At 41.4% G+C, this 22,323-nt stretch overlaps 1 protein-coding gene across 7 annotated transcripts in view; it reads left to right on the top strand.

The window, feature by feature from the left end:
* Window positions 1–22,323, top strand: part of SMC6 (structural maintenance of chromosomes 6) — a 104,192-nt gene that overhangs the window by 39,240 nt on the left and 42,629 nt on the right. For all 7 annotated transcript variants that reach the window (XM_061622640.1, XM_061622637.1, XM_061622634.1 and 4 more), the window contains 9 exons: window positions 950–1,048; window positions 5,371–5,517; window positions 5,881–5,969; window positions 10,698–10,862; window positions 11,411–11,589; window positions 12,959–13,160; window positions 14,258–14,372; window positions 15,368–15,528; window positions 15,649–15,784. In XM_061622640.1, the coding sequence (XP_061478624.1) occupies window positions 950–1,048; window positions 5,371–5,517; window positions 5,881–5,969; window positions 10,698–10,862; window positions 11,411–11,589; window positions 12,959–13,160; window positions 14,258–14,372; window positions 15,368–15,528; window positions 15,649–15,784 (1,293 nt within the window). The remainder of the gene's footprint in view (window positions 1–949; window positions 1,049–5,370; window positions 5,518–5,880; window positions 5,970–10,697; window positions 10,863–11,410; window positions 11,590–12,958; window positions 13,161–14,257; window positions 14,373–15,367; window positions 15,529–15,648; window positions 15,785–22,323) is intronic.

Genomic DNA, 22,323 nt, shown 5'->3' with positions numbered 1-22,323 from the left:
ACCAGGCCTTCTGTTGTTCCTTTGTGTTCATTTAAACAGCAGCTTACATGTGCAGATTACTGGCACTCAGCAGGTTCACATAGCATGGCAATATTTCAGGGATTGCTGTGTAGGTATGAGAAGTTTCACCTAACCTGAGATTTCCTGGCTGCTGTCAAAACACTCAGGAGGTTTTGTGCATAAATTCCCAGGTGTCCATTAGTGAGTTCCTCTTAGCTGGAGCTTCTCTGGCTGCTTCCGAAGCATACTGTGCACCTGGTATCATGGCACATTCATCAAGAGCAGCATTTGCTTATGCAGCACATACAACAAAGGTTCCTCTACAAGAGGTTTGTCGGGCAGCCACTTGGGCAAACCCGGATACATTTATCAAGCACTATAAGATGGGTGTTTATGCATCTGTGGAGGCAGCTTTTGGTAGAGTTATCCAGCAAGTGCTGAAAAATCATTAACCACTTGTGGCCCACTTGTGGCTGACAGTAGGTCAGCTTTGGAACATCCCACTTGGGGGTCTCCTGGTGCCCACTGGAAAAGGAACCGTTTTACTCAAGAGAAAGGTGTTTCTCTGGGATCACCAGGACACTGCCAAGGCCCACCCTGGGATGCAACATGAGAAAGAATAACACAAGGAAAATTGAAGGGTCACGGAACTGATCTAGACGTTTTCAGGTTCACGTTTCATGTTGGCTTCATTGAATGCAATGTTATTTTGAGTCATGTTAGTGTTATAAGTGTAATACTTTCAAGCTTGGCCAGACGGCGAACTGTCACTCTGTGGGAGGGTCTAAGGTGAGAGTCCCTTGGAGTGTTAACTCTTTCCTGCCTCAAGCAATAGGAGAGGAAGGCAATACCCACTTGGTGGTGTCCTGGTGCCCCCAGAGAAACACCTTTCTGGGGAGTAAATTGGTTCCATTTTTTGGGTGGTGCTAATTTTGATCTTGCATTATAGGTGAGAGACACTGAAAAAGAAATTAAAACAATCAGAGATGATGTTGGAGCTCAAGAGGCAAGAACTGAGAAATTTGTTGAAAAAGTGAAAGAATGGCAGGTATATATGCATTTGTTCCAAAGTCTGACTTGAATTGCTTTGGTTCCCTTGTAAAAGTGAAGCATTAAGATTCATTTTTAAAAATGACTTAACAAGATTTAACACAGCCAGCTCTCTGGAACTTTTAAAAAAATGTGATCAGGTTAACGTGTCTAGTCTCTTATTGGACTGCATCCCAGTCTGCTTCATTGTCGCTACTCTTTTGCCCACCTCTCAACAAATGGATATCTCAGCTTAGAGTTACTTTGAGCTACTTTGTATAGGATCTAATGAATGATTGACAGATGTTTTGTGGAAGATAGTTTAGTGTTCATACTGAAAAAATGGAAATGGACTGCCTTCAAGTCGATCCCGACTTATGGCTACCCTACAAATAGGGTTTTCATGGTAAGCGGTATTCAGAGGGGGTTTACCATTGCCTCCCTCTGAGGCTAGTCCTCCCCAGCTGGCTGGGGCCTGCTCAGCTTGCCACAGCTGCACAAGCCGGCCCCTTCCTTGTCTGCAACTGCCAGCTGGGGGGGAAATGGGCTCCTTGGGACTATGCAACTTACCCACGGCTGCACAGGTGGCAGGAGTGTTCATACTACTGCATTGTAATGTTTGACATTCTGATTAGTTTATTTATATGTGACTATTAATGAAGCCAATTGAGACAACCATTTGCTTGTGAACAGATGCCAGAACCAGGCCAGGCTGAAACCTTGGATAGGTCTACTCAAACCTGCTTAAGCTGACTGCTATCTCCTGCTGGAGCGCAAAGTGTAGCTGGCTGAAGAAACTGCTAGTTTTATTTATTTATTTATTATTTGATTTGTATCCTGCCCTTCCTCCCAGCAGTAGCCCAAGGTGGCAGACAAGAGCACTAAAAACACTTTAAAACATGATAAAAACAGACTTTAAAATACATTAAAACAAAACATCTTTAAAAACATTTTTAAAAGCTTTCAATACATCTTTAAAAAAAAGGTTAAAAACATATTGTTTAAAAAAAGATTTAAAAGCATATTAAAAAGCAATTGCAACAGATGCAGACTGGGATAAGGTCTCAACTTAAAAGGCTTGTTGAAAGAGGAAGGTCTTCAGGCACTGAAAAGATAACAGAGATGGCTCCTGTCTAATATTTAAGGGGAGGGAATTCCACAGGGTAGGTGCCGCCACACTAAAGATCCGTTTCCTATGTTATGCAGAACGGACCTCCTGATAAGATGGTATCTGCAGGAGGCCCTCACCTGCAGAGCGCAGTGATCGACTGCGTTTATAAGGGATAAGGCGGTCTTTCAGGTATCCCAGTCCCAAGCTGTATGGGGCTTTGTAGACCAAAACTAGAACCTTGAACTTGGCCCGGTAGCAAATGGGCAGCCAGTGCAATTCTTTCAGCAGCAGAGTGACATGTTAGAGATACCCTGCCCTAATGAGCTGTCTCGCCGCCGCATTTTGCACTAGCTGCAGCTTCTGGACCAACCTCAAGAGCAGCCCTACATGGAGCTCATTACAGTAATCCAGCCTGGAGGTTACCAGTGCATGGACAACAGGCTATCCCGGTCAGAAACAGCCGCAGCTGTCTTACCAGCCAAAGCTGGTAAAAGGTACTCCTAGCCACTGAGGTCACCTGGGCCTCTAGCAACAAAGATGAATCTAGGAGCACCCCCAGACTACTGACCTACTCTTTCACGGGGAGTACAACCCCATCCAAAGCAGACAACTGACCAATTATCTGAACTTGAGAACCACCAACCCACAGCGCCTCCATCTTGCTAGGATTCAGAGTTAGTTTACTGGTCCTCATCCAGCCCACCACCGAGTCCAGGCACCAGTCCAGGGCTTGCACAGCCTCCCCCTTTTCAGATGTTACAGAGAAATAGAGCTGGGTATTGTCAGAGTATTGTTGACACCTTGCCCCAAATCTCCTGATGACCGCTCCCAAGGGCTTCATATAGACGTTAAATAGCATAGGGGACAAGATGGTACCCTGCGGCACCCCACAGAACAACTACCAGAGGGCTGAAAGACCCAATGTTATTCTCTGAGGTAGGATCGGAACCACTCTAAAGCAGTGCCTCCGATACCCATCTCACCAAGTCAGCCCAGAAGGATACCATGGTCAAATGGTATCAAAAGCCTCTGAGAGATCAAGTAAGAGTAACAGGGTCGCAGTCCCCGTCCTTCCGATAAAGGTCATCCATCAGGGTGACCTAGGCAGATTCAGTCCCATAACCAGGCCTGAACCCAGACTGGAACGGATCAAGATAATCTGTTTCATCCAAGAGTACTTGCAATTGCTGCACCACAACCCTCTCAATCACCTTCCCTAAGAAGGGAGTATGTGCAACTGGTCGGTAATTGTCACAGACCAATGGGTCCTGGGTGGTTTTTTCAGGAGCGGTCGGATCACCGCCTCTTTCAGGGTGGCTGGAACCACTCCCTCCCGCAATGATGCGTTGACCACACCCTGGATCCACTCTGTCAAACCCCCTTGTAAACTTTAATAAGCCAAGAAGGGCATAGGTCAAGAGGACACATTGCTGGCCACATCATCGCAAGCACCTCTATGTCATCAGGCCACATCAACACTGAACACTGAAACCGTTCCCAAGAAGTTGCAGCAGATGTTGCACGTGACACCTCATGTGGAACTACAGTAGATGTGGATGGGGCATCAAGACTTCTATGGTGGCAAGCATCTTTACCCTCAAAGTGCCTTGCAAACAATTCACTGGGCCTCCAAAGGGTCTAAAACTCCATTTCCTGGAGTTGATGTTAACAGAACCCTGACCATGCGGAAAAGCTCCACTGGATGGCTACTTGAGGATGCGATGGTGGCACTGATGGTCGCTCTCATCACCACACAGTAGGCACGGTTATGATGTTTTACTCATGCCCGATCAGCCTGTTTCATTGCCCTTAACTCATTGATGTACCAAGCTGCAAACCAGGCTCTACAGTGCCCACACCAGAGTGCGCTCGGGGGCAACCGTGTCGAGCCCAATGCGCCTCACTGTTCCACAGTGTGACAAGGGCTTCAACAGGGTCACCTGCTCTATCTACTGGGAGCTCCCCCAGAGCATTCAGGAATCCAGTGGATTCCATTAATCTCCGGGGGCGGACCATCTTAATCTGTCCACCACCCCTGCAGGGAAGGATCAGAGCCATAAGTCTAAACTTCACTTGGAAGTGGTCTGACCATGACAATGGGCTGACATCCACCCCCTCTTATCTCCAGACCACCCCTTCCTCCATCTGGAGCAGAAACCAAGTTGAGGGTGTGCCGTGCCCTATGCGTTGGGCCAGTGACAACTTGAGACAGCCAATGGTTGTCACGGAGGCCATGAAGTTCCGAGCCGGAACACTAGAGGTAGCCTCAGTGTGGACATTGAAATCACCCAGGACTATCGTTCTGGGCTCCTCCAATACCATAGCCGAGATGGCCTCTGCCAGCTCAGTGAGAGAAGCTGACGGACAGCAGGGTGGATGGTGGATGGACACCAGCAGCAACCCTAGTTTACTGTCTCCTTGACCTGACAAGTTGTTCAGGGAAGGGCAAGAGAACAGATTCTTGGCATTTTTGTCATATCAGTGGCTTCACATTGCCCAAGAGGGCAATAGTGGACACCCTTGCAGCTTTTTGTGCCTGAAGAGGGCTCCAAGGCTGAAGTACTCACATCAGTCTGTACTAGGCTCAGCCAAATGAGGTTTTATTTATTTAAATATTTATAAGCTGCGCTTAAGTGTATCAATGAGGCCTTACAACATACAAAACATGATAGAATTAAAAACCAATAACATTGTTAAAAACAATAATAAAAGCATTCTTAAGTACTGCATTGGTTGGAAAAGAAAATTCACATTAAAAGACCTCTTTATAAAGTTCGGTTTACAGGAGATGCCTGAAAGAAAGGAGGGATGGTTTTTGCTGAACCTGTATTGGCAGGGAGTTCCACAGGGTAGGGCCTGCCATGCTAAAGGCTTGGTCCCTGATGGAGGCCAACTGGACCTCAGGGGCATGAGGAACCACTAAGAGTGATCGAGATGGGACACAGAGAGTCAGACAGTCCTTAAGGTTCCCAGTTCAGAGTCCTGATAAGTTAATGGGATCTAGAATGAAGAGTTACCTTGAAAGTAAAAGCTGATTATGTTTCATGTGCACAATGTTGACATCTTGTCCCATTCCAAACAATGTAGTCATGACTGATTTGTCTCATTAACTTCCAGGGACATAAGCATAAATAGCTTGGCTTGGATCAGAGTGTCTGCAGGACCACCTTATTTTCCCTACTGTAATGAGATTTCTGATTACTTTATGACATCTGACTTTTGTTTTTTAGGCTAAGGTAAAGGCTGCAGAAATAAAACACCAAACTATGCAAGAGAAACTAGACAAGTGTACTGAAGAATATCAAACGTTACAACCTTCATGTGTTACTTCGAAAACAGAAGTGCAGGCTAAAAAAAAAGCATACTATGATGCAGAGGTTTGTAGATGGAAAGTTTATACTTAGAAGAAGAAGTTGCCTCATATTAATGTTGTTTCAGGCATGCACTTATATTTTGTGCAAAACTTCCCTGAACTGAGATGTGCAGATTCTTTTATCAGCAATGTTGTGTGGCCTGGACTGTAATAGGCCTGAGTAGTAAAACTGAAGCTGAATATAATTTCAAAAAAGACAGAGGAAAGATATTACACAAACAAAATCCGCAGCACAGGTTTCCGCCCCCAAATAATGTATTTGCAATTAGGATTCCAGTTGTTTTTTGGCCACACAATATTTCTGTCAGTGTTTGCTATAAGGTAATTCCAGTCAGTTGTTAACATAGTTCTGCTTTCCATGTTTAAGGCAGCACATAATCGGTCTCAAACTGAATTGAAACGCTTGGTGAAAGACCATGAACAACTTCGCAAAAAAATTGAAGAACTAAAAAATAGGTAATTTTTCTGTGTTCAAGCATGTTATATTACACAGAGAATGAGATCTGATAAACAGGTGCCTTTTTAAAAAAAATGATAGTTTTGGCTATCCACTAAGAGACATGCAGTGAAAAATATGAAGTTAAAACATCTGTTTATAATATGTTATTAATAATGTACTGCAACATGTCTTTATATTTAAACAAGATTGACCAAGTTGGTTGAAAAATGAAAAGTTCAGATGTATTGTGAACACCCTTTTTGTCTCTGTGTTGTTGCACTTTTGTATTTCTTTCTCTCAGTTTCTCTAGTTGGTTGACTGACTGCCCTAGTGGCATTTTTATTTTTATTTTTTTATTTATTAGATTTATATCTCGCCCTTCTTCCTAGAAGGAGCCCAGAGCATCAAAAAAAACACCCACTAAAAGACTATAAAACATTTTAAAAACAAGACTTTAAAACATACTAAAACAAAACATCTTTAAAAAGTATTAAAATATCTTAAAACCATTTAAAAAAAACAACTTTAAAAACATCTTAAAAAGCTGTTCCAGCACAGACGCAGACAGTGATTTTCATAGGGTTTTCATAGTTTCCGAAGATGCACCAGGCAGCTCATGCTTAATGGCAAAATGTATTGGCAAAATTTAATTCTTTTACTTCCATACCACTTCTGTATCCTTTTCTTTATTCTTAAATCTCATCGTAACCTTGTCTCAGCTTAAATTTTGCATAATGATCTATGATGCTGTCATTCTGTCAAATCCTTTCTGAAGAATCCCTTGCTTTTTTTTTTAACTGCTACACAATGTGATACATCATTATAGTACCACAACCGTGAGATCTCTGTTCTGGTTAGTCACACTTGCTCTGATGCCATCAACATAGATCTAGGCCTTTTTGGCCTGATGTGCATCACCATACTCTGCCTTACACAGAGCCTCATTTGCTATTTTGTTGCCTACTTAGTCACTTTGAAAAGGTACTTTTGGAGCTCTTTGCAGTCTGCCTGGAATCTATGATCTTTAAAACATTGATCAGTCATTCCACTGGATGCTAGATAATTTATGAATACCTTAAATAGCACCGGTCCCTAATACAGATTTTTTTTGGGGAAACTGGCACTTCTCTCCATTGTGAGAATTTTCTGTTTTTTCCTATATTCTGTTATCTGTTTGTTAAGCCAGGTGCTGACCTTTCTTTATGGAATCAATCCATCTCTTGTTTGGCCTTCATCTTTTTCTACTCCCTTCTGTTTTTTTCCCAGCATTATTGTTTCTAGTGAATCATGTCCTCTCATGATGTGTCCAAAGTATGATAACCTCAGTTTCATCATTTTAGCTTCTAGTGACAGTTCTGGTTTAATTTGTTCTAACACCCAATTTTTTGTCTTTTTCGCAGTCCATGGTATGCACAAAGCTCTTCTCCAGCACCACATTTCAAATGAGTTGATTTTTCTCTTACCTGCTTTTTTCACTGTCCAACTTTCACATTCACACATAGAGATCGGGAATACCATGGTTTGAATGATGCTGACTTTAGTGTTCAGTGATACACCTTTGCATTTGAGGACTTTTTCTAGTTCTCTCATAGCTGCCCTCCACAGTCCTACCTGCCTTCTGATTTCTTGACTATTGTCTCCATTTGGGTTAATGACTGTGCCAAGGTATTGATAATCCTTGACAAGTTCAATGTCCTCGTTGTCAAATTTAAAGCTACATAAATCTTCTGTTGTCATTACCTTAGCCTTCTTGAAGTTCAGCTGTAGTCCTGCTTTTGTGCTTTCCTCTTTAACTTTCATCAGCATTCATTTCAAATCATTACTGGTTTCTGCTAGTAGTATGGTATCGTCTGCATATCTTAAATTATTGCTATTTCTCCGTCCAATTTTCACACCTCCTTCATCTTGGTCCAATAATGCTTTCCGCATGACACGTTCTGTGTATAGATTAAACAAATAGGGTGATAAAATACATCCGTCTCACACTCTTTCCGATGGGGAACCAATCAGTTTCTCCATATTGTGTCCTTACAGTAGCCTCTTGTCCAGAGTATAGGTTGCGCATCAGGACAATCAGATGCTGTGGCACCCCCGTTTCTTTTAAAGCATTCCATAGTTTTTCATGATCTACACAATCAGAGGCTTTGCTATAATCTATAAAGCACAGGCTGAGTTCCTTCTGAAATTCCTTGGTGCTTTCCATTATCCAACGTATGTTTGCGATTTTATTTATTTATTTATTTATTTATTGCATTTATATACTGCCCCATAGCCAAAGCTCTTTGGGTGGTTTACAACAATTAAAAACATTAAAAACAAATATACAAATTTAAAAACACATTTTTAAAAAGCAATTTAAGAACACATGCTAAAATGCCTGGGAGAAGAGGAAAGTCTTGACCTGGCACTGAAAAGATAACAGTGTTGGCACCAGGCACACCTTATCAGATAGATCATTCCATAATTTGGGGTCCACCACTGAGACGGTCCTCTCCCTTGTGGCCAGACTCCCAGCTTCCTTCCAAGTAGGCACCCGGAGGTTGGCCTTGGATGTTGAGCGTAGTGTGTCGGCAGAGGCGTTCCATCAGGTATTGTGGTCCTAAGCCATGTAAGGCTTTATAGGTTAAAACCAGCACCTTGAATCGAGCTCGGAAACATACAGGCAGCCAGTGCAAGCGGGCCAGAATCGGTTTTATATGTTCGAACTGTCTGGTCCCTGTTACCAGTCTGGCTGCTGCAGTTTGCACAAGCTGCAGTTTCCAAACCTTCTTCAATGGCAGCCCCACGTAGAGTGCATTGCAGTAATCTAACTTGGAGTTTACCAGAGCATGGACAATGATCTCTGGTGCCTCTTCCCTTTTTGAATCCAGCTTGGACATGGCATTCCTTGCTCCATATATGGCAAGAGCCTTTGTTGTAGAATCTTGAGCATTACTTTACTTGCATGGGATATTAGGCAATAGTTCAATAATTACTGCATTCCTTGGGATCTTCTTTCTTTGAAATCAGGATGTATACTGAATGCTTCCAGTCTGTGGGCCATTGTTTTCTTTTCCATATTTGTTGATAAATTTTTGTCAAAATTTGGATAGATTCAATCTCAGTAGCTTGCAGTAACAGTATTGGTATGCCATCTGTTCCTGGTGATTTGTTTCTTCCAAGTATTTTAAGAGCAGCTTTCACCTCGCATTCTAAAATTTCTGGTTCTTCATCATACTGTTCCTCCGTGAATGAATCTGTCATCCTTGCATCTCTTTTGTAAAGTTCTTCAGTGTATTGCTTCCATCTTCCTTTTATTTTATCTCGGTCAGTCAGTGTGTTCCCCTGTGGATTATTCAACATCCCTACCCTTGGTTTAAATTTCCCGTTAATTTCTCTGATCTTTTAGAATAGAGCTCTTGTTCTACACTTTTTGTTGTCCTCTTCTATTTCTATACAATGACTATTGTAATTGTTCTGTTTGTCCCTATGTACTAGTCGCTGTGTTATTGCATTTAAAGTTCTAACCGTGTTTCTATCTCCTTTTGCTTTTAATCAAGAGTTTCTTCAGATCCATTGAGGTCTTTCTCTCTTTTTAACTAGAGGTATTGTCTTTTTGCATTCTTCCCTGATAATGTCTCTGACTTCACTCCATAGTTCTTCTGGTTCTCTGTCAACTAAGTTTAAAGCCTCAAATCTGTTCCTTATTTGATCTTTATATTCTTCTGGAATGTTATTTAAAATGTATTTTGGCATGATGATTGCTTTGTTCTTCTTCTTTAGCTTTACTCTGATTTTTGATATTACCAGTTCATGATCTGTAATGCAGTCTGCTCCTGGTCTTGTTTTTGCAGAAAGTATAGAACGTCTCCATCTTCTGCTACCAATTATATAATCAATTTGATTCCTATATTGACCATTTGGTGATGTCCACGTGTACAATCATATTTTCGGTTGTTCAAAATATGTGTTTGCAAGAAACAAATTATTGGCTTCACAGAATTCGATAAGTCTTTCTCCTGCTTCATTTCTGTCTTCTAAGCCCCATTTCCCCACAATTCCTAGTTCTTCTCTGTTCCCTACTTTTGCATTCCAATCCCCCATGATTATCAGTGCATCTTGTTTTGGTGTGAGATCAATTTCTTCCTGTACTTCTGTGTAAAATCTCTCCAATTCCTCTTCTTCTGCATTTGTCGGATTGTAGACGTGGGTGATGGTTATATTAATAGGTTTCCCGTTAAATCTTATTGATATCACTCAGACCTTGTGTTATACCTTGCTCAGACTTTCATCTGAGTTTGGATGCATCTTAGTCTGGTGTCTCAGCTTTGAGAGTTCCGCCTTGGGTGACCCTGCTAGGAGTCCAGCCTCTTGGTCTAGACTCCTGACGGCATTGCTCTCAGCTTCTTCAGCACTCTCAAGCCTCCTCGCCACATTAAGGTGTGCATCCTAGAGGAGGTCTTTTTAATAGAATGGTCAATAACCATGATAATTCTGTTTGTGTATTTGCAAATACAGCTTTAAAATCTGTTTCTTTATTTTGAAATGGGAGTGTGAATCTGTGGCCAGTTAATGTTGGTTTTGCTCAAACATTGCATGCATAAAAGCTACCCCAAAGGGTATATAACCCCAAAGTATATAACAAAATTACCCTAGATACAAATAGAAGTTGAATATCTAGTCACATGTCTATTTGTTCGTAGCACAAAGCATTTTTCCAAATCGTCTCTTTAACTTAATAATGTTTGGGTTGTGTGATATTACAGTGCTGAACAGATATCAGAGCCTGAAAAGTTGGAAAAACAGAAAAGAATTGACAGCTTGAAAGAGCAGATGAAGATGTTTCATGATCAAGATGAATCAACTGGTCAGCAAATACAGCAGTTTCAACATGCTGTAGATACATACAAGGAAGATTCTGCAAGGATTAAGTAAGCTTATTAGATATAATTGCTGTTAATTACTCTGTGTTTTGAGCTACAAATTGGAATTCTGAACATTTCTTCTTCTTGCTCTATGGGCCCAGATCTGACACTTTCATCCTGTCCTCTCCTGCCAGAGATGTTTCCCAGTGGCATGAGGGGAAGCATGTATGTGGAACCCTTGTCTGGGCAGCTCTGGGAAGGGGCATGGGATCATTTCAGTTCCCTGCTATTTTTCTGCAAGGGTAGACGTTGATTTTCTTTTTGGTAAAGACATCTGACACCCCATTTTACAAACAGATATGTTTCTTAAAAGAAATGCAGGTAAAAGCAATTATTTTAGAAGCTTCTTCTGGAGAAGAAGGGCACCCAGGTATCAACTTGTGTTGTCAGACATGAATGGTTCGTTGTTTTGCAGATCTGACTTAGGAGCCTTGTAAAGCAGTTGTACCTGACAAGTAATGAGATTGTATGCAAAAGACCACCTGTGGCTGTAGAAATGGATTAGGCCTTACTAATAATGCATAATATTTCAATAGTTTGTTTCTTTGTTTTAGGAAGGAAGAACGTGAACTGAACCAAATGTTGGATTCTCAGCAACGACAGCTAAAAGAGTTGAAGGAGAGTAAAACAAATAGACTGAAAAGATTTGGACAATATATGCCAGACCTTTGTGAAGCAATTGAAAGGGCTGATCAACAGAGGCAGTTTAAACACAAACCAATAGGGCCCCTAGGTAACACATTATAGTTCTCCTTGTAAATAAATTATAAAAAATCTCAACCAGTGGACTGTGTACATTATATTGCAGTCTTCATATTTCTCAAATTGACCCTGAAATACTAAACATGGTGTCTTCTTGGTGTGTATGTGTGTCCATGTCTGTGTTTCTCATCCTGGTGTTACTGAATACAAAAGCCATTTTCTTCAGGCACTGAGAAGAATTGTGAGACGGTAGAAGACTTTTAGGTTCCTGCTCTCCTCTGCCCCTGCCCTTCATACATGTTTGCTGTGTAGACAGGATGAAGGATGATATATCTGAAGAGACAAACAATGTTCAGGCTTTCTCTACCCTTTCCCCCAGTTTTACACTGTGTGTGTGCGTGTGTGTGTGTGTGCACTCGTGCCCCTGCCTGAAGAAGTTGCATCTCCGATGTCCACAGGCATGCAGTCTGCTCTTCAGACCTTCACATGATTAGGGCAAATTTCTGAAGAAGGTTTTTAAGCATGTTCAGTTGGATTTGCTTAGAAGCCTCCTTGTGGTCAGGAAGCCTGACTTATCATGGTTCCTAATTGCAGGGAGCATTTCTAAGTGTCCTCTTCACTTTGCTTTAAAACTCTCTTCAGGTATTTGTACTCATTGCGCACCCCTGGCCCCAGCCCGTTTTATACATTACATGTTCAGGCATTTGCCTAAATAGAGTTAGTCTACAAGTAATTCACAGACCAAAAGCAATATGGAACTAATTTGGACACTGGTTGCCACTGTGTGAAACAGGCTGCTGTACTAGGTAGGCCTTTTGGTCTGATCCAGCAGGACTGCTCTTATGTTCTTCAGATTAGCCACCTCCCCTCATTGTAAAGAAACTATTGTAATTCTGCCTTGCTAGGATCTTAGAGACCTCAGAATTAGTTTATGGATTTGCATTCATTTTGGTGGAATAAATCAGTTCCTGGAATAAGAAGAGAAGTTCAAAGCTTTTGCCCTGCTTGTTAACAGTCTATAGACATACATGAGCTTTTCATTGCATAACTTTACAAAAACTGAAGAAAGCAAGGATAAGAAATAGATTTCTTGGGAACGCTGTCTTGAAGTAGTTTTAAAGTAATTTTTTTACTTAAAAAACTAAATCAAGCACCATTCATAGGCCAAGATCACATTGAATATAAGCATTATCACTTCTGTTTGTTTCAAAGGGTTTAATCCCCTGTATGTTAGGGCCATAGTTACTGGTCTTAACTAGATGTGACATTAATTGTAATTAATACCTTTTCTATTACTGGGGAGCTTTTGTGGAAGGGACTGTAAACTTCAGCCTGCACAGCTGAAATAGTTTCAGTAATTAACATTACATACTATTATGAGACTTCCTTCTTGCTTTTAGGTGCTTTTATTCATCTGAAAGATGCTGAACTTGCTGTGGCTGTTGAGTCATGTTTAAAAAACTTGATTTTGGCATTTTGCTGTGATAATCATAAAGATGAAAGAGTTTTACAGACATTGATGTCCAAGTTCTGTCAACCTGGTTCTCGGCCTCAAATCATAGTTAATCCTTTTCAAAGTAATGTTTATGATGTAAGGCAAAGGTGAGTATATCTGGCACTTTTGGTCTAGAACTAATTTCTGTATCTATCTTGATTGAAATCATGTTAATTAGAATTCTGAATTTTAATTAAGGGTATATAGTTATGCTACATTACTGTAAATGACTGTTGACAGAGCTGCAGCCTTCATTATCTATAATACCTTAGCTATATTATTATTACTATCATTACTATGATACCTTCTTTCAAATATTATATAAATGGTTTATTTCCCAGTTCTCTGATAGCAGATTGTTTGCAGAATGTCAGAGTATACTGACTAAGACTGTACTCCAAAAGTGTTTTTACTAGTAAGTGAGCCCACTGAACTCAGTGGAAATTATTTTGGAATAAATATGCATAAGATTGAGCATTAAGATTAGTCATTGGATGAGTGAAATTCTTCATAATGTTGATGAATTTGGCTGTTTAACTTGGTTTGCAGTGGAATAAGCTGCTGCAGTATCTGCAATGCTTTATATCCAAGCACTGCTACAACTTTGGAAATTGCTATCTTTGATTTCATTAATTAGAATTCAGCATGTTGCATAAAATTGTGTCCTTGTGTTCATGAAAGGGCATTTGATCCAGGAGAAGCCTCTGCCAATGGAATGGAGAGAAGCCATTTTTTGTTGATTTCTCTCCCCCCCCCTTCTCCACCCTGTGCTCTCTGGAACAGCATGGGAGGGGCTATAAGGTGGGGGAATTGGCAAAAGTTCTCCTTTAGCAGAGGACTCCGCTGTTTTAAAGATCCTTCTATGAATGGAATGACTACATCTATTTAGCAGTGGACATCATTGGATACAACACAGTGTGTTACCTTAAGATACTTTTTGCAAATATGCTGATAATTTTTATGCTTCTGAAAATGTAACTGGAATATTCTATAGTTGTGCCTTCTTTCATCTAATGCTAATGGAAGGGAGTGCAGCCATGTTTGTTGATTTCCCCCTTCACCCTATGCTTCTGAAAATGTAAGTGAAATGCCGTGTAATTGTGCCTTCTATCATATTTTGTAAGACTTCAAGTGAACTAACCTACTGTACTTAGAAGAGAATAATATAAAATAAATATGTTACTGCTCTTTTTTTCTTTTGTAGAGCTGTTTTTCATCCTGACTTCCCATCGGTCTTGACGGCTTTAGACATTGATAATGCAGTAATAGCCAATTGTTTAATTAACATGAGGGGTATAGAAACAGTCCTGTTAATCAAAGTAAGAATTAACTCTCATACCTGTAGTGCATGCAAAACCTTAATAGATGTTTCTGTAATAGATCAGCTCACACAGTATCAAGACCACACACTACATATTTCTATATCTGATGTAACAAGCAAATAATTTGAAATGGTAGATGTTTCTGAAATGGACTTGCTAGTTATATTATAGAGAATGGAGATTAACACACTAATGTGAGACTGTTAACAGTGTATGGAAAAGGGCTTACTTGTGTTTGTGTATAGCAGGGGTTCCCGAACTGTGGTCTGCAAACCTCCAGTGGTCCATGAGCTTTGGTCATGTGGTCTGTGGATTTGTGATTAAAGATGGGAGACATTGCATTAAGTATGAATATTGATTTTAATTGTATTTTATTGCTTCTTTTATTTCTTGTATTTTGATTGTTACAACTTGAATTCTGTGGAATTCAAATTTTAGTACAATACAGTGAAATATATAAGAAAAAGAAGAAGCAATAAAATACAATTAAAAAATCATATTGCATCTAGCACAGTGCATTACAATTGCTACAATAGGCAGAAAAATAATTAAGTGGCACCCACCAGCACTCAAAGCAATTTTTAAGTAGTCCATGGGGGGGAGGGAGTTTGAGAACACTGGTCTATAATCTTAAAATACATTGAGATTTGATTTAATTTGAGACCGGTTGAATATAGTAGCCCTGCTGTTCTCTCTGTGCAGGGGCAAATGCCCATGATTCTGAGAGGGAACATTCTGCTTGGAAATAAATCCTTTCCTTCCCACAAAGATGCATGCAGACATGATAGCACTCTAATACTGTCTTAGTGGCCTTCAGCAAGATATTTTAAAGGCAGTTGCTCTGTGACTGTGGCAGGAAGTGTCTCAGTGGTCACACTAATTAATGAGTGTGCTTTAAAAATTGAGAGGTCAGTTCCTTTTTAAATTTCTGTTAGCCCTAAATACTCCAGACCTAGAGAATAATGTTTTGTTGATGATGTTTTTTCCTCTAGAGTAATCATGATGCTCGCAGAGTTATGCAGCAAAACAAGCCTCCAAAAAATTGTAAAGAAGCTTTCACTGCTGATGGTGATCAGGTATTTGAGAGACGGTATTATTCTTGTGAATATACCAGACCCAGATACCTTAGCAGAGATGTGGAAGCAGACATAAGGTGAGCATCAATTACATACCAGTTTTTTCTACAAGACAAATCAGAATTCTTGGACTAGTTCTGTTGTTTCAGAATTTCTATTTAATTTTTTTTTGTTAACAATGCTTTTTTTTTTTAAAGTCACTCGGAGAGAGAAGTTGAAAACAAAAAAAAACAACTGTCACTATTTCAACAACGTATACGTTCTCTTGAGAATGATATAAGAGAGAATGAACGCTTCCTCCTTACTCATCATCAGTACCAAAAACAATTACAAGTAAGCAATACGTAGGAAAAGACTATCATATTGGAAAATAACTCTTAATTGGCTTGGTACTTGATAGCATTTAGTGTTGGCCCATAGGATCTTTTTAGTATATAAGTAATTCCTGTTTTTCTGAATTTTATGGCATTTATTGTTTCAAAAGCATTAAAGTGCCCTATTAATATGAATGTCTATGGTGTGTGGCCCACCAACATAGGGAAGACAAATGTTTTTGTAAATATTCATTAGCAGTTGGCTTCTAAACAGTATTTAGGGCAGTGTCTTTCCACCAGAGTGCCATGGAACCCTTGGGTTCTGCAAGCATCTCTGGGGGTTCCACAAAATTTTACAAGTGCCCACCTTAGACGCTAATTATTTCTGCCTCTGAAATGTTTTGTAATTGTTCATTTATTTACTACCAATGTTGACTTAGTTTTTTAATTTGGAAAGAGAAATGATTGGGTTTCCTCATATTATTACAATGTGTTACAGGCCTTTTTGCAACATATTTATTTAAATTTATATCCTGCCCTTCCTCCCAGAAGGAGTCCAGGGCACAGAGTTTTCCAGGTGTGAGTCAGGAGCCTTTGGGAAAGGTAGAAATAGTTTTGGAATTAATGCTGTGATCCTAGTTACCTCAGACTTGGAGTTCTGTTCAGTCCTATGGGAAGAGGGATTATGTAGGAGTGAGAAAGGAAACGTGTGGGTTGAGGAGTTGGTGGAGGGGTAGTTTGTGAGAGTTGGGCAACAGCAGCATAGGAAGGATGGAGGAACTAATTAGGTATAGCCAGTGAGATTTCTAGAGTGGGGCATGTTGAAGATCTACTAAGGTGCCATTTAATAATGAAAACACAGCCATAGGATATTTTTTAAAGTTTCTGTAAATTGAAGTCCACTACACTCTATTATTTCTTCTAATTCCTGGAAACAGATGATGATCACGATTATGATGATTTTGCCTTTTATCTGTTTCTTAAATGTAAATTCTTCCTACTGTTCTGTTTCTTTCATGGATGACAGAGGTCTCCAAGTGGGTACTGTATCTCCTTCTGTAGCTCAGAGACATGAAACTGTTCAACCGACGTTTAAGCTGCTCCCCTCCTGCTGAGGCTCAGTTTTAGTTTCCTGTCAGCTCGGAGAACATCTCGTATGGTTGTCTCTATTCTCCTTACTAAATTTTATCTCTCTTCTGAGTTTCTTTTTAGCGTTTTTTAACCTGTTCTACCCTTCCCTCATGTTTATGACTGTTTTCTTCAGTAATTTACCTCACACTAGGTCTTACCTGTCAGTTAGTCTGTTCCTTCTTCTCAGCAATCTGCTGACCTCTCGTCATCTTCTGTCTGTATATATAAAAAAATTAATTACTGCTGTCCCGTTTCTTTTTCTGAACGCTGTCTTGTCAGTCCCCCTCAGCTCCCTCAGAGCTGTCTCCCTGCCAATTGTTTTTTGTTATTTCTCTATTATCTCCTACCAAATCGGTCAATTTGTCATGGAGAAGCACAGCTCAGCTTTCCAAGAAAAAGCACGCAAAAAAATCGGGGCAGTACTTGGCTGCAGCCGTGCTCAGACCCCACCCTCGCAGTGTCCCGCTGTTTTAAGCAGAAATAAGCCTTCGATTGCTAGTGACCCTGAAGAGGGCACTTCTTCAAGCTATGGCGGTAGACGTGGCCCGTTATGGAACTATACCCAGGTAGAGAGGCCACAGAGGTGGTTCCCTTGCCTTGAAGGGCTGCGGGAAGCAGTGGTGGTGGCTGTAAGTGGAGACGCAGCTTCAGGCTCCAGCGGGCTGGCAGTGGCAACAGGCGCCATTTTTGCTAACGGGGCGAGAGTGGGTGCCATTTTGTCTCCTCAGACATGAGGAGTCCACCTGCCATTTTGGGGGCCGAAAGGAGCACCTGCCCTGCTGGATCAGAGCAATGCAGCGAGGCTTACAATTTCGGCACAAAGGGCTGACACAGTCCCCGCCAGTTCTCAGGATAGCGGACTGCCACCGCCTGATTTTTTACAACATGACCGAAATGCTGCATCTTGTGCTCACGCCCTGCCACCAGCATGGCATTCGCAATCTTCTCTACCACCTGTAAGCTCATCCATGTCCGCCCTGTCCACAGCACGGCAAATGCATTTTCCTGAGCCACCCTTTTTAACGCATAATGACGCTATGCGACTTGAGCTTTTATCTTCTGACAAAGAGAGTGCAGGGGCTTCCCTACAAGAGTGGCGCAGTCAAATGGAGCAATGGTATGTGGCAGGGGCAGTTGGGTTGCATACCTTTAGCCCCTCCCCCCCGTCTCACAGTCCCAACATATGCCATGGCTCCCGCTGCAACAGCATCAGCCACAAGTTTCATGGGCTGATCTTTTTTCTCCTGCAGTTCTCCAACAGTTCAGGGAGGCTATGATGGGAGACTTGGTTAAAGAAATATCCGCAGGGGGTGCCCCAAAGCGTGTGTGGTCTCCCCCCACACGCCTCAACAGGTCTGGATCCTCCTCTCTTAAAGAGGCACTCAACTGGGCAACAGCAGGATAATTTGCCCTTCCCCAGTCATTTTGCATTTACCAGGGGACAAACTTTGCAATTGAGTTCTAGACTACAAACATCTCATGATGTTGATTCAATGCCCGAGGCTGAGAGAGAGCCGATGTTAGATGGGGTGACTGGAGTGATGATTCAGGCATGGATGAGCTAGTGTCAACTAGACTGTTCCTGGAAGTGTATTCCCCCCCCATTTGCTAAAGTGATGGCTGCCTTGGATTTGTCTCCCACGCAGCAGCAACAGCAGCAGGAACCGCCCTCTAAAAGTGCTCTGGTATTACCAGTCCTTAAGACATCAACTAGATGCATTCCGTTACCTGCACCATTCAAGGCTATAATGAAAGCAGAGTGTAGAAAGGGTATTAACTTTGCCAATAAGTTTTATGTTCTAGATGCAGATGTCATGGAGCAGCGTTGAACTCCAGCAGTGGATGGTCTGATTTCTGCTCTACTTTCTTGCGCCCTTCTGCCACGGGATGGAGATGCGCAATTGAAGGACCCCAATCAACGCAGGTCAAATACTGCCCTTAAACGTTCACATGATGCTAATGCCCTCTCGATTCGGGCTTTGGCGGCTATGTCGGTTTTTGCCAGGGCAGCACTGCTGTGGAACAAAGAGCTGTTAGATAATGCGGATCAAGATCTGACTAGGGTAAGAAAGTCTTTATTGAAGGTTTCTTGGTCCTTGTCCTTCATAGCGGATGCCACCATGGATTCTGTCCAGTTCTCCTGCAGAGCCATGGCAGCAGCAACGGTCGCTCGCAGACACCTATGGCTGAACCACTGGGAAGTGGATGTTCTGTCATGAGCAAATTTGGCTTCTGTTCCTTTTTCTGGCACAAAACTGTTTGGTGATGCAGCGCTGAAGGATGTTCTGGTGGAGACAAGGGATAAGAAGAAGATTATGCCAACCCAAAGGCGGGAAGACAGACGTTCATTCAGACATCCTTTCTCTTCGCCTCATTTCTTCCATTCCTTTTGTGGCTCCAGGGCCACGAGTAGAGCTAGAGATTTCAGAAGCGGCTTTCCATTTTGGAACAGATGTCGCTTCCAGCAACGCTGTCAGCAACCTGCTGTTTCCAGAGGCGCTTACGGTCAAGGAAGACAGGGACGCCAGAACCAAAGACGCTTCTGACTCAATTCAGATTCCGCCAGTAGGGGGAAGACTCAGTCAGTTCTCCCACCGTTGGCAAGAGACCACTCAGGACTATTGGGTACTCAAAATAGTAAATGACGGTTACAAGATAGAGCTGTCGGAGTATCCGCCTGCCAGGTTCCTTCCTTCGTCAGTCTCCACCTCTGTAGTAAAGCAACAAGCAGTATCCAACAAGATATGTCATCTGCTAAACATCTCTGCAATAGAGGAAGTCCCTTCTGACAAACGTTTCACAGCGCTTTACTCAGTCGTCTTCTTAGTGGGGAAGAGGATGGAATGTGGTGCGTGGTACTCGACCTTAGATTTCTCAACCGCTTTGTTATCCAGCGGAAGTTCAGGATGGAGGCCATGACATCCATCAAGGAGGCTGTACAACCCCAGGATTTTCTAGTGTCAATAGACTTGAAGGAAGCATACCTTCATATTCCAATTCTTCCAGCACACCGATGTCTGCTGTGTTTTTCTTACAACGGAGATCATTACCAGTTCAAAGCCTTACCTTTCGGTCTATCGTTGGCTCTAAGAGTCTTCACCAAGGTAATGGCGGCATTAGTGGCCAGTCTTTGAGTAAGAGACCTGCACATATATCCTTACCTGGACGATCTCCTGATATGCTCAAAGTCCTGTCATCTGGCACAGGAGGATGCCCAGATAACGTTAGCCCATTTAAAAGATCATGGCTTCTTGGTGAATGTGACGATCCCACCTTTGGCTCCACCTGTCAGGTTCCCACCTGCTTGTGGCTACCGCCTTTCACTAGGCACCACCTCAGGACACCACCAGTCAGGATCGTCGTTTTTATTTTTTCTCACTCTGCTCTAGCACAGATCTCACAAGATCCCACTGCTAGGCAGCACCACCAGTCACTCCCTGTAAACAATACTGCTAGAGACTTTGCCTCAGTCTCTCTATAGCTTGTTACTTTATGTCTGGGTTGTTCTAGATACTTGACGTTGTTACAATATCTCCCTTCACCGCTGCCACCATATGATACAGTTTCCCTTCAGCCTTGGTAATTACCCTGCCCTCCCTTCTGGTCTGTGTGTTCCCAGCCAAGGATCAGGCTTTTGGTAAACCAATAAAAGTATTTATTTGATAACACCAGGAAATAACAAGATTACTTTAGGAATGTTTAACAAGCATATGGTTTCATATAGTGTCACTCTTTATGTTTCTGGACATATATATACTGTCTAAATATCAGCCAAATATGGACTTCCCGGAAGGATTGCTCTGCCTGTGGGTGCCTCTGAGATGAGCTCTGTCTCAGAGGAAGCTTTTTTCAGTTTAAAATCAGTCAAAAGGGAACTTTGACTGGTATAAATGTTCTCCCAGGCAAGGGTGAACCGAAGAGATTATCCACAGAAACTTCGTTGGGCTGTCGGTGGCTGGAATTGATCAGGAACTCCCTGGGAAAAGAAGGCATACCTAGCAGCCGAGGACGGAGTTAGGACTTCCAGCAAGCTGAGCTGAAAAAAAGCGAGACGTTTTTCTTTTAAACGATCTACAACGGGCGAGCTTTCTTCTGTCTAATCTTATCATTTGGCTTAAAATACTACAGTAAAAGAGATTTGTTTAAGAATCAGCAATCAAGATACCTGGGTGAGTTACACTTCTCTCTTTTATACAAGGAATTAAGGAGGAGGAAAGAAAATTTAATAGCCTATCTTTGGCTTTATAGCAAAAAGCTGACCTGGAATTGAGCATTATAAAGATACAAACGGATGAGGGGCATCTAATCTGAAGAGAAAAATTTGATTTATATGAATATTTGAGAATTATATGTCTGGGACTATTTTGTCCGGTTTACTTTTTTTTTGTGACGAATCTGCTTGTTCTCTATGCCACTAATTATTTCGATGCTGTGAACTAAATTTGTTTTGCATTCTTGGACACATAAGAGATAAGGCAGTCTGTGCTGTCTAAGACGATGATGTCAACAGGTTTGGAATATTAACTCCCTTATTGCTGGAAAAAGAAGCAAATTATTCTTTGCTTGGGAATTGTGGTTATATTGGAAATTTGAAGGGTTTTTTCTTTGGCTTTAAGAATGACAATCAAAGAAGTGGTAGAGACCCTGGATGCACCTCTGGATATGTTTCAGAAGATAATGGATGAGATTAAGATAACGAAACAAGAACTGAGACAGAGGAGACAAGAGATTGCAACTGAGTTTGGCAAAGTGAAACAGGAGCTGAAAGAAATAAAGGATTATATGAGAAAAGAAGCAGATGAGACCAAAGAGATAATTGGACAAGCAATACAAGATGAAAAAAATTAAAGGGAAGGAGCAAATTCTGGAGATTGGAACAGATATATCAAATGTGGAATTGGAAAAAGATTTGGAGAGACAAAGATTACTGTTTGAAATTTAGTGCTGTTCCTGAAGAAACTGGTGAAGATTTCAGAGATAAAGTTATTACTGTCTTGATAAAATTTTCGGACTGGAACAATTTGATGGAACTTGAAATAGAGAACATTTACAGAATTAATTTTAGATATGTGACAATGGAAAAATTTTCAAGAGATATGCTGGTGTATTTCGTAAAGAAGAGGAACAGAGACATGACCTTACAACAACATTTCAGTAATACATTCAGAATTGATTGCAAGGAAATATTTGTGATGAAGGAAATTCCCATTAGACTCTTATTATATGATTATGACAGCAAAATTAACATGTGTGCAAGGATGGCAGATGGATGATGGAATTAATACTGATAAATCGAAGAATGGCTGTTAAAATTACTGGACTTAGCTGATTTGGTAGGGATGGATCAATTGACATGTATATCTGGAGAAAAACCGATGGATATATTTCTCAAGGAGCGGAACCTCTCTTTGACTTTTTGCGGATAGA

The sequence above is a fragment of the Rhineura floridana genome, chromosome 4 (genome assembly GCF_030035675.1).
Source record: "Rhineura floridana isolate rRhiFlo1 chromosome 4, rRhiFlo1.hap2, whole genome shotgun sequence".
In the NCBI taxonomy this organism is placed as follows: Eukaryota; Metazoa; Chordata; class Lepidosauria; order Squamata; family Rhineuridae; genus Rhineura; species Rhineura floridana.
The sequence above is the reverse complement of the archived record's forward strand: the minus strand, read 5'-3'. Positions and strand labels throughout refer to the sequence as shown.